Raw genomic sequence first — 12,500 nt, forward strand, 5'->3', positions numbered from 1 at the left:
TTATATTTGTTAGCTAGCAAATGTAAGTGTACATGGATTGAGGAATCCTGTCAGGTGTGCGCATGCTAAACCAGGTGCTAACGTTCCTCCTTCTTCATGGTGTTGCTTCTTATAGGAGTTTATTCAACATTTTTGTGAAATGATGTTTTTTACTCTGTTTCGAGTTTGTTAATTTAAATTAAAAAAGGTGTGAAACAATAAAGTTGTATTTTTTTTATACTTAGAGGAGTGTGTGACGAAGCTACACAAAGCAGACGTGTGTGTGTGTGTGTGTGTGTGTGTGTGTGTGTGTGTGTGTGAGAGAGTCCCCAGCAGGAGAACTGAAGGACAATAGACTGAAATGTTCCTCACACCCAGGTGGAGCCGGTGTGTGTGTGTGTGTGTGTGTGTGTGTGTGTGTGAGAGAGCACGGCAGGGGGTTATATGGATGCATAAGAGCTCGTTAAAGCGTGCGTTAGTTAATACCCCCGACTCTCCCCGAACCTGTTCACATGCAAAGCGACTTCACATTTTAAGTCGTAAACGTTTAACAGTGGCGGCGTCTCGCTGACTACAACCAACCGTACGCTGTGTCCAAAAGTATTAAAACACCCGACTTTAACACCCATGTGAAAACTGAAGACACCCAAACCTGTTCCAGCATGACAATGGAGTAGAAGATCTACTGTTCTAGAGCTCGAACTCTCCTGTGGGAAGAACGCTGACTCGACTCCTGTTGAGAATTTTAGCTTAGGTCAGCGTTACTTAGCATTACAGCTCATGCTAATATCATCCAGCACTGTTTACAACAAGTTTGTTTAGCATTCATTTGAGCGAGAGAGGAGAGAGAGAGGAAGAGAGATAGAGAGAGAGAGAGAGGGGGGAGAGATAGAGAGAGAGAGAGAGGGAGGGAGAGATAGAGAGAAGAATAATAAACGATATAAAGATGAACAATGTTTTAAGTTAGCTGTTTAATTTCAAGTTTCACACAAACATTTCCTTCATCACTAATGACGTCTCTGTAATAACATCAATAATAAAAGTCTCTGAGTGACAGAAGCCTCAGACTCACTGCTGCTCTGCAGACGAGCGGAGAGAAATAAACAAAAACCTTTTTTAAAAAACAAATTAAAAATAAAACAAACATTCAAATTTAGATGTTACACAGAAACACACACAATCTTTAAATAGAGCACATTAAACAACACACACACGCTCTCTCTCACTCACACACACACACACACACACACACGCTCTCTCACTCACACACACACACGCTCTCACTCTCACACACACACACACAGCTTTTATTTACCTTTTTTAATATCTATAACAGAACTATTTATTAATTTTTCTTTTTTTCTGTTCAGCTGTGTGTGTGACAAATATAAAACATTTAAAATTCAAATAAGAAAAATGTACAAACACTTAGAAATATAAGGGGGAAATACTTCAATGGCCAAGCAGCCTCATTAAGGTGTGTGTGTGTGTGTGTGTGTGTAAGAGAATATGTTTGTTTGTTAGTGTATGTATGTATCTATGTGTAAGAATGTGTGTGACTGTATGCATATATGTGTGAATTTGGGTGTGTGTGTGTGTGTGTGTATTTGTGTGTGTGTGTATTTGTGTGTGTTTGTGTGTGTGTGTATATTTGTGTGTGTGTGTGTATTTGTGTGTGTGTGTGTGTATTTGTGTGTGTGTGTGTGTGTGGTGTATTTGTGTGTGTGTGCATTTGTGTGTGTGTGCATTTGTGTGTGTGTGGGTGTATTTGTGTGTGTGTGTATTTGTGTGTGTGTGTGTGTGTGTGTATTGTGTGTGTGTGGGTGTATTTGTATTTGTGTGTGGGTGTATTTGTGTGTGTGTGTGGGTGTATTTGTGTGTGTGTGTGTGTATTTGTGTGTGTGTGTGTGTGTGTGTGTGTGTGGTGTATTGTGTGTGTGTATTTGTGTGTGTGTGTGTGTATTTGTGTGTGTGTGTGTATTTGTGTGTGCGTGTGTGTGTGTGTGTGTGTGTATTTGTGCGTGTGTGTGTGTGTATTTGTGTGGGTGTATTTGTGTGTGTGTGTGTGTGTGTATTTGTGTGTGTGTGTGTGTGTGTGTGTATTTGTGTGTGTGTGTGTGTGTGTGTGGTGTATTTGTGTGTGTGTGTGTGTGTGTATTTGTGTGTGTGTGTGTGTGTGTGTGTGTGTGTATTTGTGTGTGTGTGTGTGTTTGTGTGTGTGTGTGTATTTGTGTGTGTGTGTATTTGTGTATGTGTGTGTGTATTTGTGTGTGTATTTGTGTGTGTATGTGTGTGTGTATTTGTGTGTGTGTGTGTATTTGTGTGTGTGTGTGTTTGTGTGTGTGTGTGTGTGTTGTGTGTGTGTGTGTGTGTGTGTGTGTGTGTGTGTGTGTGTGTGTGTGTGTGTGTGTGTGTGTATTTGTGTGTGTGTATTTGTGTGCGTGTGTATTTGTGTGTGTGTGTGTGTGTGTATTTGTGTGCGTGTGTATTTGTGTGTGTGTGTGTTACTCGTCAGGTTTCCTCCTGGGTTTTTTGGGGTTGCGTGAGCGGCTCTTGGCTTTACACAGAGGACAGATCGGGCGTTCCGTGGATCTGCTGATGACACGACAGACACACCCACACACACACACACACACACACACACACACACACACACACACACACACACACACACACACACAAAATTTATTCTGCTTATTAAAATAAAGGACAAAATAAAACAAAGAATCATACTAGCAGTTGATCTAACAATAAAAGTAATAATAGTGATTGTAAAAATATAAAATGATACACACACTACTAATACTAAAAATTAAACATTGCAAAATGAAAATGAAAATAATTGTAATAATAATAATTTTTATAGAGAATGAAACATCTAAAAACCGTCACGTTTATCTCTAAATCCCTTCTGGGGTTACAGACCCGGTCTCAAAACGGCCGAGAACTACATTTCCCAGCAGCCTCGGGGAAATAAAATCACATGACCTTTAAGTTCCCTGCCCCGCCCCCAGTGTCAGTGGTACCTTCATGGGTGGAGGTTGTTGGCGGAACGTGGTTGTTGGTTGTCGTGAGTCTTGTTTCCTCGCCAGATAAAGCTGTTCGGCCGCCGCCACTGCCGCTAAGGATTCTGGGATTGGAGACTCTGAGGGTTCCTTCTGCCACTCGGCTTTCTGCTTTTCAAAGTAACTGAACACACACACACACAATTTGTGAAATAGAGAGAGACAGAGGGTGTGTGTGTGTGTGTGTGTGTGAGAGAGATAGACTGACTTGAGGGACACACGTTCCTCCTCCCGGTTGAGTTCTGGAAGTCTCTGCAGGCCGAGTGTAGCTCTCAGAGCGTCCACGTGGTTCTTCAGAGGTCTGTACTCATCATGAAGTTTCCGAGTCGAATCCAGCAGCTTGTTCAGATCAAACTCCGCCTGCTTGATGGTGTTCTCCATCTGACACACACACACACTTAACCACTCACAACATAACGCAAACACAATAACACTTACTCTGTCCTCTCACTACAAAGAAATGAATTCCTGAACGTTCCAGAATTTTCTAGAATTCCCGGCTGTTCAAACGAGAAAACGTAACAAATATGGCGTAGGTCAGAAAGTTTACTGTCGTGAGTCTTATTACTAGTGATGACATCATTATTCACTGGGAACATCTGTACATTTCCCACAAACAATTCCAGAATCTTCTGTAATGTCCATGTCAGTTAAAACAAACATATACACGAGCACGTTTTCCAGAACAGACAGAAGTTCAGGCCGATACCAACACAGACCAGGTAAAACCAGACGCCTGGAGAGCGACGCCAGAGGATACACACTCTGGATTATTTTCTGTCAATACATTTCCACACAAGTCTTAATGAAACCGGAAAACTTCCTGGATGATGTCTGCTGTGTTCTTCTGCATTAAAAATGGATTACAGATTTGGCATTTAGCTGGAGCTCACCATCATATTCTGATTTTGTCTACGCACTCGGAAAAACCTGTGTGTGTGTGTGTGTGTGTGTGTCTCTTTCTCTCATTTACTTGGAAACACACTCGGAATTCACCCTGAATTCATATACACTCTTGGTATTCATCTGGAATTTATCCGGAATTCCTGCACACTCTCAGAATTCATCAAGGATATCCGGACACTCTTGGAATTCATCTGGAATTCACGGACACATTCGGAATTCACACGAAATTCATGGACAGACTGGGAATTAATCCAGAATTTCTGGACGCACTCGGAATTCATGTCGAATATTTGGACACACTTGGAATATACCTAGAATTTATCCAGAATTCATGGACACAAATTTAAAATCATAGAGGTTTTGGATCAGTGTGTGTGTGTGTGTGTGTGTGCTCTTGTGTTCGTACATACCACGTTGATGTCGGTGTGGATAAGACGAAGCTCCTCCACATGTGCCATCTTCTCCTGCAGCAGCAGCTCCATTTCCTGTTTGTACTCTCGCAGGTGTTTCTCCTCTGATTCCAGCGTTGTAAACTCGGAGCGGAGACGAGCCTTCAGCTTCTCCATCTGCATCATCCTATTACTGCACGCACACGCGCACACACACACACACACACACACACACACACACACACTCAGTACACCTCTCTGTCCACATGCAGCACCGAGAAAAAGTTAGTGCACCCTCTTCTTGAAGAGCGACATGATGTCCAGTGTCTTGATATCAGTGATGGGAAAATCGGATCATTTTGTTAGATATGAATTAAATTGTTTGATTGTCAATAAGCAGATCCATAAACACGTCTACATACAGCAACTCCTCCTATAGTTCCAATAAAGAAGCTGAAGACGGAACGAGGAGCTTCTCCGCTCAGATCTTCTGCTCAGGGTCTTCAGATTTTGTCACGTGACCCCTGAATTATTGTAACAATAAAATGTCGCGATTCGGACCAGAAGAATCTTCTGATCTGTGGAATTGTGTAGTGTTTCTGTGCGCATTAAATCATAAAAACGCTCTTTTTTGTTATATTTATATATAAACATGTTTTTGTGTATGAGGAATCATTACTAGCCGCTCGAGACCGGAAGTTTATAACAATAGCTAATGCTAACAGGTGAGCTAGCTCCTCCGCTGGTTCCTGAGAGAGTTCCTCACTCACCGAATCTCCTTCATGTTCTCCAGCTTGCTCAGGAGCTCGTGCTCGTCCGCCATCTTCACCTTCTCACTGTGAGTTTATTTGTTTGTTGAATGAATCTGAAGCGCGGCGAGATGCTCGAGGATGCTAAACACCTGAGGACTACAGCGAGCGTGATTTAGACACTCGGTATCCCGTGATGCTTCGCGAACGCGGAAGTAGTTTTTAAAGCTCGGAGTGCAAACCGAAAACAACTTACTGGAATCGTCGTTATGACTCCATTTCCCAGGATTCCTAGCGACAACACGATGTTACTGATTCACAACAGCGACCGACAGGATTGGCTAATATACGCAGTGGAAAGTTTGGACACACCTTCTCCTTCAGTGGGTATTAATTAATTAATTAATTTATTTATTTATTTAAACATTGTACATTGGAAAGTTTATAGGACTGTGGTGAGACCTGAGATGTTGTATGGTTTAGAGACAGTGGCATTGAGTAAAAGACAGGAGGTGGAGCTGGAGGTAGCAGAGCTGAAGATGTTGAGATGTTCGTTGGGAGTGATGACGATGGACAGGATTAGAAATGAGTTTATTAGAGGGACAGGGCATGTAGGACGTTTTGGAGACAAGGTGAGGGAGGTGAGATTTGAGATGGTTTGGACATGTGCAGAGGAGGGACATGGGGTATATCAGTAGGAGAATGCTGAGGATCATACTTTCATACTTTCATACTTTTCCGTCTGTTCATCCTCTATACATCTAACAAAGAACCAAGAATCTCAGAACAAAGGACAGTTTTTCACTGATCTGATGTCCATTCCTTGGGTTTCTTGGCCAAAGCAACTCTCATCTGCTGGTTGTTCTTCTTTTCAAATGTTTCAACACAGTTTGACTATAAAGTTCTGACTCATGCAGTCTGAACAGTAGATGATGAAATATTTCTGCCATAAATTACAAAAAAGTATTGATGTAAACCAGTGATTTCTGATGCTGGTAATTCTAATAAAGGTATCCTGTGCAGCAGAGGTAGCTCTTGGTCTTCCTTTCCTGGGACACTTCTCATGAAACCTGTATCATCATAGCGTTTGAGGGTTTTGAAGACTGAACTTGGAGATGCCAAATGAACTGATGATAAGACGCACCTGAGACCCGAAACCCATTCCAGGTGCTGGTTAATAAATACAGAATATGCAGAAAAGAATGTCCCTGTTTATAGCGATGTTGGAGAACGAGATCCATGTCCTGACACGCAGCAGAGTCACTGTAGTGGCTTTTACACAACTTTATTCCTGAATTAGAAAAGATAAGATCGATTTATCTTATTAATTGTATTTATTTTATTACACAATATCATTTCTGTAATTATATCACAATATTTATGCATGCAGGTATTTTGATATTTCTAGCATGTATAAATATATTCTATATTATTTAAGCATTAATTATATACATTACTTTATTCTATATTTTGTGTGCAGTTAAAGTTATTCTTTTTTTAGTTCATTTGTTGTTTTTTTTGGATGGTTGTGTGCGCATGCTGGTTTTCGTGAAGCCGACAGGGGGCGCACACACACACACACACACACACACACACACACACACGCACGAGCGCACGGACGGACGGACGCGCACACATACACACGCGCGCGCAGTGTGGGAGGCAGCGCGAGCTGATGCTGTACCGGAGGATTTCGGGGTTTACCCGGTGCCCGCGCGTTTTTTTTCTTTTTATCGGTAAAATAAATAAATAAATGTACTTTAATATTATAAGATCCTCCGACTGAATATTATTCCCGGTAATCGGTAATGGAGGAGGAGGAGAACGGGCCTGTGTCGCTCGTCGTGATCGTTTAAAAAGAGAAGAGAAGAGAAGGAGAGAGAAGAGAAGGAGAGAGAAGAGAAGGAGAGAGAAGAGAAGAGAGAGAGAGAAGAAGAGAGAAGAAAAGAGGAGAGAAGAAGAGAGAAGAGAAGGAGAGAGAAGAGAAGAGAAGAGAAGAGAAGAGAAGAGAAGCATCATATCCGCTCCCACTGTAAATAAATGATTTTGGAGCTGGCAGCTCCGGCAAGTGCAGGCCCGCTGCTGCAGCGCTCCATCCCGCACATCGAGCGCGTTTTTCGGGTCAGGGTGAGCTGCAGCGCCGCCGACACCCACACACACACCCACACGCGTGCGCGCACACGCATCCACAACGGGACCGGGACCGGGACACACACCGACACCAGGACCCACACCGGGTCCGACACCGAGCCCAGGAGTGAGCCGCAGCCCGGCGGCGTTGTGGTCGTGATCATCCAGGATGGTACGGAGGAAGACTGCAGCAGGGCTAAAGTAAGTGCTCAGGGACCTGAAGGCATCACGATGTGTTTACTGAGGACCTGCTGTCGCCACACACACTCATCTTCTTCTCCTTCATCTTACAAACATGTTCCTGCAGGATACACACACACTCATCTTCTCCTTCATCTCACAAACATGTTCCTGCAGGATACACACACACTCATCTTCTCCTTCATCTCACAAACATGTTCCTGCAGGATACACACACACTCATCTTCTCCTTCATCTCACAAACATGTTCCTGTAGGATACACACACACACTCATCTTCTTCTCCTTCATCTTACAAACATGTTCCTGTAGGATACACACACACACTCATCTTCTTCTCCTTCATCTCACAAACATGTTCCTGTAGGATACACACACACTCATCTTCTTCTCCTTCATCTCACAAACATGTTCCTGCAGGATACACACACACTCATCTTCTTCTCCTTCATCTCAGAAACATGTTCCTGCAGGATACACACACACTCATCTTCTTCTCCTTCATCTCACAAACATGTTCCTGTAGGATACACACACACACTCATCTTCTTCTCCTTCATCTCACAAACATGTTCCTGCAGGATACACACGCTCATCTTCTTCTCCTTCATCTCAGAAACATGTTCCTGAAGAATACACACACTCATCTTCTTCTCCTTCATCTCAGAAACATGTTCCTGCAGGATACACACACACACTCATCTTCTTCTCCTTCATCTCACAAACATGTTCCTGCAGGATACACACACACACACTCATCTTCTTCTCCTTCATCTCACAAACATGTTCCTGCAGGATACACACACACACACTCATCTTCTTCTCCTTCATCTCACAAACATGTTCCTGTAGGATACACACACACACTCATCTTCTTCTCCTTCATCTCACAAACATGTTCCTGCAGGAGACACACACGCTCATCTTCTTCTCCTTCATCTCTGAAACATGTTCCTGCAAGATACACACGCTCATCTTCTCTCCTTCATCTCAGAAACATGTTCCTGCAGGATTCACACACTCATCTTCTTCTCCTTCATCTCTAAAACATGTTCCTGCAGGATACACACATGCTCATCTTCTTCTCCTTCATCTCACAAACATGTTCCTGCAGGATATACACACACACTCATCTTCTTCTCCTTCATCTCACAAACATGTTCCTGCAGGATATACACACACACTCATCTTCTTCTCCTTCATCTCACAAACATGTTCCTGTAGGATACACACACACACACTCATCTTCTTCTCCTTCATCTCACAAACATGTTCCTGTAGGATACACACACACTCATCTTCTCCTTCATCTCACAAACATGTTCCTGCAGGATACACACACTCATCTTCTTCTCCTTCATCTCAGAAACATGTTCCTGCAGAATACACACACACTCATCTTCTTCTCCTTCATCTCACAAACATGTTCCTGCAGGATACACACACGCTCATCTTCTTCTCCTTCATCTCTGAAACATGTTCCTGCAGGATAAACACACACGCATCTTCTTCTCCTTCATCTCAGAAACATGTTCCTGCAGGATACACACACACTCATCTTCTTCTCCTTCATCTCACAAACATGTTCCTGCAGGATACACACACACTCATCTTCTTCTCCTTCATCTCACAAACATGTTCCTGCAGGATACACACACACTCATCTTCTTCTCCTTCATCTCTGAAACATGTTCCTGCAGGATACACACACTCATCTTCTTCTCCTTCATCTCTGAAACATGTTCCTGCAGGATTCACACACTCATCTTCTCCTTCATCTCAGAAACATGTTCCTGCAGAATACACACACTCATCTTCTTCTCCTTCATCTCAGAAACATGTTCCTGCAGGATACACACTCATCTTCTTCTCCTTCATCTCAGAAACATGTTCCTGCAGGATACACACACACTCATCTTCTTCTCCTTCATCTCACAAACATGTTCCTGTAGGATACACACACACACACTCATCTTCTTCTCCTTCATCTCACAAACATGTTCCTGCAGGATACACACACACACTCATCTTCTTCTCCTTCATCTCACAAACATGTTCCTGCAGGATACACACACACTCATCTTCTTCTCCTTCATCTCACAAACATGTTCCTGCAGGATACACACACACTCATCTTCTTCTCCTTCATCTCACAAACATGTTCCTGTAGGATACACACACACACTCATCTTCTTCTCCTTCATCTCACAAACATGTTCCTGTAGGATACACACACACTCATCTTCTCCTTCATCTCACAAACATGTTCCTGCAGGATACACACACACTCATCTTCTTCTCCTTCATCTCAGAAACATGTTCCTGCAGGATACACACACACTCATCTTCTTCTCCTTCATCTCAGAAACATGTTCCTGCAGGATACACACACTCATCTTCTTCTCCTTCATCTCTGAAACATGTTCCTGCAGGATACACACACGCATCTTCTTCTCCTTCATCTCAGAAACATGTTCCTGCAAGATACACACACGCTCATCTTCTTCTCCTTCATCTCACAAACATGTTCCTGCAGGATACACACACACACACTCATCTTCTTCTCCTTCATCTCAGAAACATGTTCCTGCAGGATACACACACACTCATCTTCTTCTCCTTCATCTCTGAAACATGTTCCTGCAGGATACACACACACTCATCTTCTTCTCCTTCATCTCTGAAACATGTTCCTGCAGGATTCACACACTCATCTTCTCCTTCATCTCAGAAACATGTTCCTGCAGAATACACACACTCATCTTCTTCTCCTTCATCTCAGAAACATGTTCCTGCAGGATTCACACACTCATCTTCTCCTTCATCTCAGAAACATGTTTCTGCAGGATACACACACAAACACAAACACACACACAAACACACACACACACACACACACATGACTCCTGTTATGCATTAAAACACAGTCTCGTGCAGTTTGGGGAAAATAATCAGCGTCTCAGTGGTGTGAAGAAAAAGTGGAGTCTCCATCATCACCATGAGGTTGATTATGTTCCTCAGATGATGTGTCCTGGAGGGTTTTATTCCTCCTGCGCTACAGCGATATGATGAGGAAACTCCGTAGCTTTGTGTAACGTTGATTCATGTTCTCACGTACGTTATAGCAGCTTCCAGGCGCTCCATACCACGTCTCCACTGCTAGCTTCTTATCTTACCATAGAAACCAGAGAGAAGAAGGAGAAGAAGCGTAAAAACCCATCTGTCCTAAAGAACGGACGTTTTAAAACACAGTGACGAGCTGTTACTATGGAAACAATCACATTAAGTTCGATTGAATGTATTAAGTTAGCCCCACCCCTATCTTAAATAACATAAAACTCCACCCCTTTTTCTTCTAAAAGTACATTTTAAGGCATTAGTGCAGCGTCAGTGTGGTGGGTGTGGCTGGGTGGGTGGAGTCAGCTGCATTTTAAGGTTAAGTTCATTGTTGTTGTTGATCAGCAGAGGGCGCTACGCTTTAAAAACTGCTCCTTTAAAAATAATTATAACGATCTAGTTCTCTTTTGCTAGTCAGTGTAACAGCAGCCGCGAGCTTTATTTTGATCTAAGATTTTTTGTAATCTGTCACGAGTCTGAAAGACGTGTACGTGTAAGCTACGTAGCTAGCTGCGTGTGATTTCTGCCGTATTTATCAGTTCATATTTCTTCAAAAATGTTTTCTTCTGATGTGGGTTTGAGGCTAGGGTTTGTAGCTAGCAAGGTTAACTCAGGCAAAGCTAGCGAACTAGCTAATTCAGCCTTTGATTGTCAAAAACAGACGATAACAACAGGGATTGACTGGTATGCTAACGTTCTGAGTGGCATGATGAGCTATGCTATAATATCATTTATTACTGATTAGCGGTTATTAGTCTGAAGCTTTGGCGGTTTGATTGTGGTTGAATGCTAATAATATAAAAGCTAATCAGCTCAGCTTCTTTAAGGATGTAAGCTTGCTTCTTTTTGGAAAAAAGATCATTTCTGTCTGATGCGATCATCATCATGGTGTTTACAGGAATGCTGTGTGTGTGTGTGTGTGTGTGTGTGTGTGTTTATACAGCTAGCGTTCTAGCAGCCTTTTTGCACAGCATGCATGGAGCGTGCGTGTGCGGAACTCCACTGTGGGCCTCGAACAGGCCCGACGCACTGCTTCACGACAGAACACACTCCACTTGTTGCTATGAGACGAGCTGGTGTGTGTGTGTGTGTGTGTGTGTGTGTGTGTGTGTGTGTGTGAGCTGCTTGAGTGCACAGTGGCCTTGCTGCTTTCCCAGCCTGTGTTATGGAGGAGGTGAGGATGGAGAGCAGGAAAATAGAAGATGAGAGAAGGGGAAAGAGAGAGAGAGACGGAGAGAGAGAGAGTGGAGGAGTGGAGGAGGATTTGAAGATGCGTAATTTTCGCAAAAAGAATCATTCTTCAATTCCTAGTGTGTGGAAATCTTCCCTGACTCACTGTGCGGCAGCCATGTTGGGAAAGTTTGTTATTGTGTAAAATCTGAAACACTTTACATCGCCCCCTTTTACTTCCTGTCTGGATTCCACTTCCTGTCAAGTTCCCATGTTTGTTTTGATTAATGGCGAACGGACACTGATCTGGATCATCGGGTCTCTGATGCAGTAAACACTCAGGCTGAACCACCACGATGTTGTTACTGAGAGCCGACCTGAAAATTTTAGAGGTTCTAGAAGAAAGGAATTCTAAGATGATCCTGGTTATTGCGCACTCTCTCAAATCCCAGCACTACAAAACCAAGTGGATAAGAACTTTAGAACCCGGTAAAGCGAAGCTCTAGAACCCGTTAAAGCTAAGCTCTAGAACCCGGATCAGAATTATGATCAAGAGAAGTAAATTCCATCCAGATTTAAATTCATGGTTTAGTCACAAAAAAGGTTCATTAGGCTTTAGAGGAATTGATCTAGAACCTAGAGAGTCTAGAGTCCAAGTCAACAGGAACATTGTAGTTCTAGAGTAAGTCTAATCAAGATGTAGGCCTCTATATCAGATATATACTAATTATAAAATCATATGCAGCCTGATCCTGGATCAAATCTGAAATCCCACACTAACTGATTCTAGATTTG

General features: G+C 42.8%; 2 protein-coding genes across 3 annotated transcripts in view; one reads left to right on the forward strand and one right to left on the reverse strand.

Moving 5' to 3' along the window:
• Nucleotides 1-931: 931 nt before the first annotated feature.
• zc4h2 (zinc finger, C4H2 domain containing) lies at nucleotides 932-5,290 on the reverse strand. Its single transcript, XM_046839247.1, has 6 exons — nucleotides 5,110-5,290; nucleotides 4,361-4,532; nucleotides 3,253-3,425; nucleotides 3,006-3,168; nucleotides 2,488-2,595; nucleotides 932-1,058 (listed from the first exon to the last, which is right to left on the reverse strand). Exons 1-5 carry the CDS (start codon nucleotides 5,160-5,162, stop codon nucleotides 2,539-2,541), a joined length of 618 nt encoding a protein of 205 aa, XP_046695203.1. The 5' UTR covers nucleotides 5,163-5,290; the 3' UTR covers nucleotides 932-1,058; nucleotides 2,488-2,538.
• A 1,077-nt stretch (nucleotides 5,291-6,367) lies between these two features.
• The window catches only part of zc3h12b (zinc finger CCCH-type containing 12B), a 17,847-nt gene continuing 11,714 nt past the window's right edge, over nucleotides 6,368-12,500 (forward strand). Inside the window, exon 1 of one of the 2 annotated variants that reach the window (XM_046839860.1) lies at nucleotides 6,368-7,419. In XM_046839860.1, the coding sequence (XP_046695816.1) occupies nucleotides 7,129-7,419 (291 nt within the window). In that variant the 5' untranslated portion in view covers nucleotides 6,368-7,128. The remainder of the gene's footprint in view (nucleotides 7,420-12,500) is intronic. The other variant, XM_046839861.1, reaches the window with a different exon arrangement.

Source organism: Silurus meridionalis, chromosome 25 (genome assembly GCF_014805685.1).
Source record: "Silurus meridionalis isolate SWU-2019-XX chromosome 25, ASM1480568v1, whole genome shotgun sequence".
NCBI classification, from domain to species: Eukaryota; Metazoa; Chordata; class Actinopteri; order Siluriformes; family Siluridae; genus Silurus; species Silurus meridionalis.

Bases quoted from the DNA above. Each gene is read 5' to 3' on its own strand.
- zc4h2 (XM_046839247.1), bottom strand. From the start codon at position 5,162: ATGGCGGACGAGCACGAGCTCCTGAGCAAGCTGGAGAACATGAAGGAG. The intron at 4,533-5,109 runs GTGAGTGAGGAA...GTGTGCGTGCAG, and splicing joins GAGAACATGAAGGAGATTCG to TAATAGGATGATGCAGATGG. The intron at 3,169-3,252 runs GTCAGTCTATCT...GTGTGTGTTCAG, and splicing joins GAGGAACGTGTGTCCCTCAA to TTACTTTGAAAAGCAGAAAG.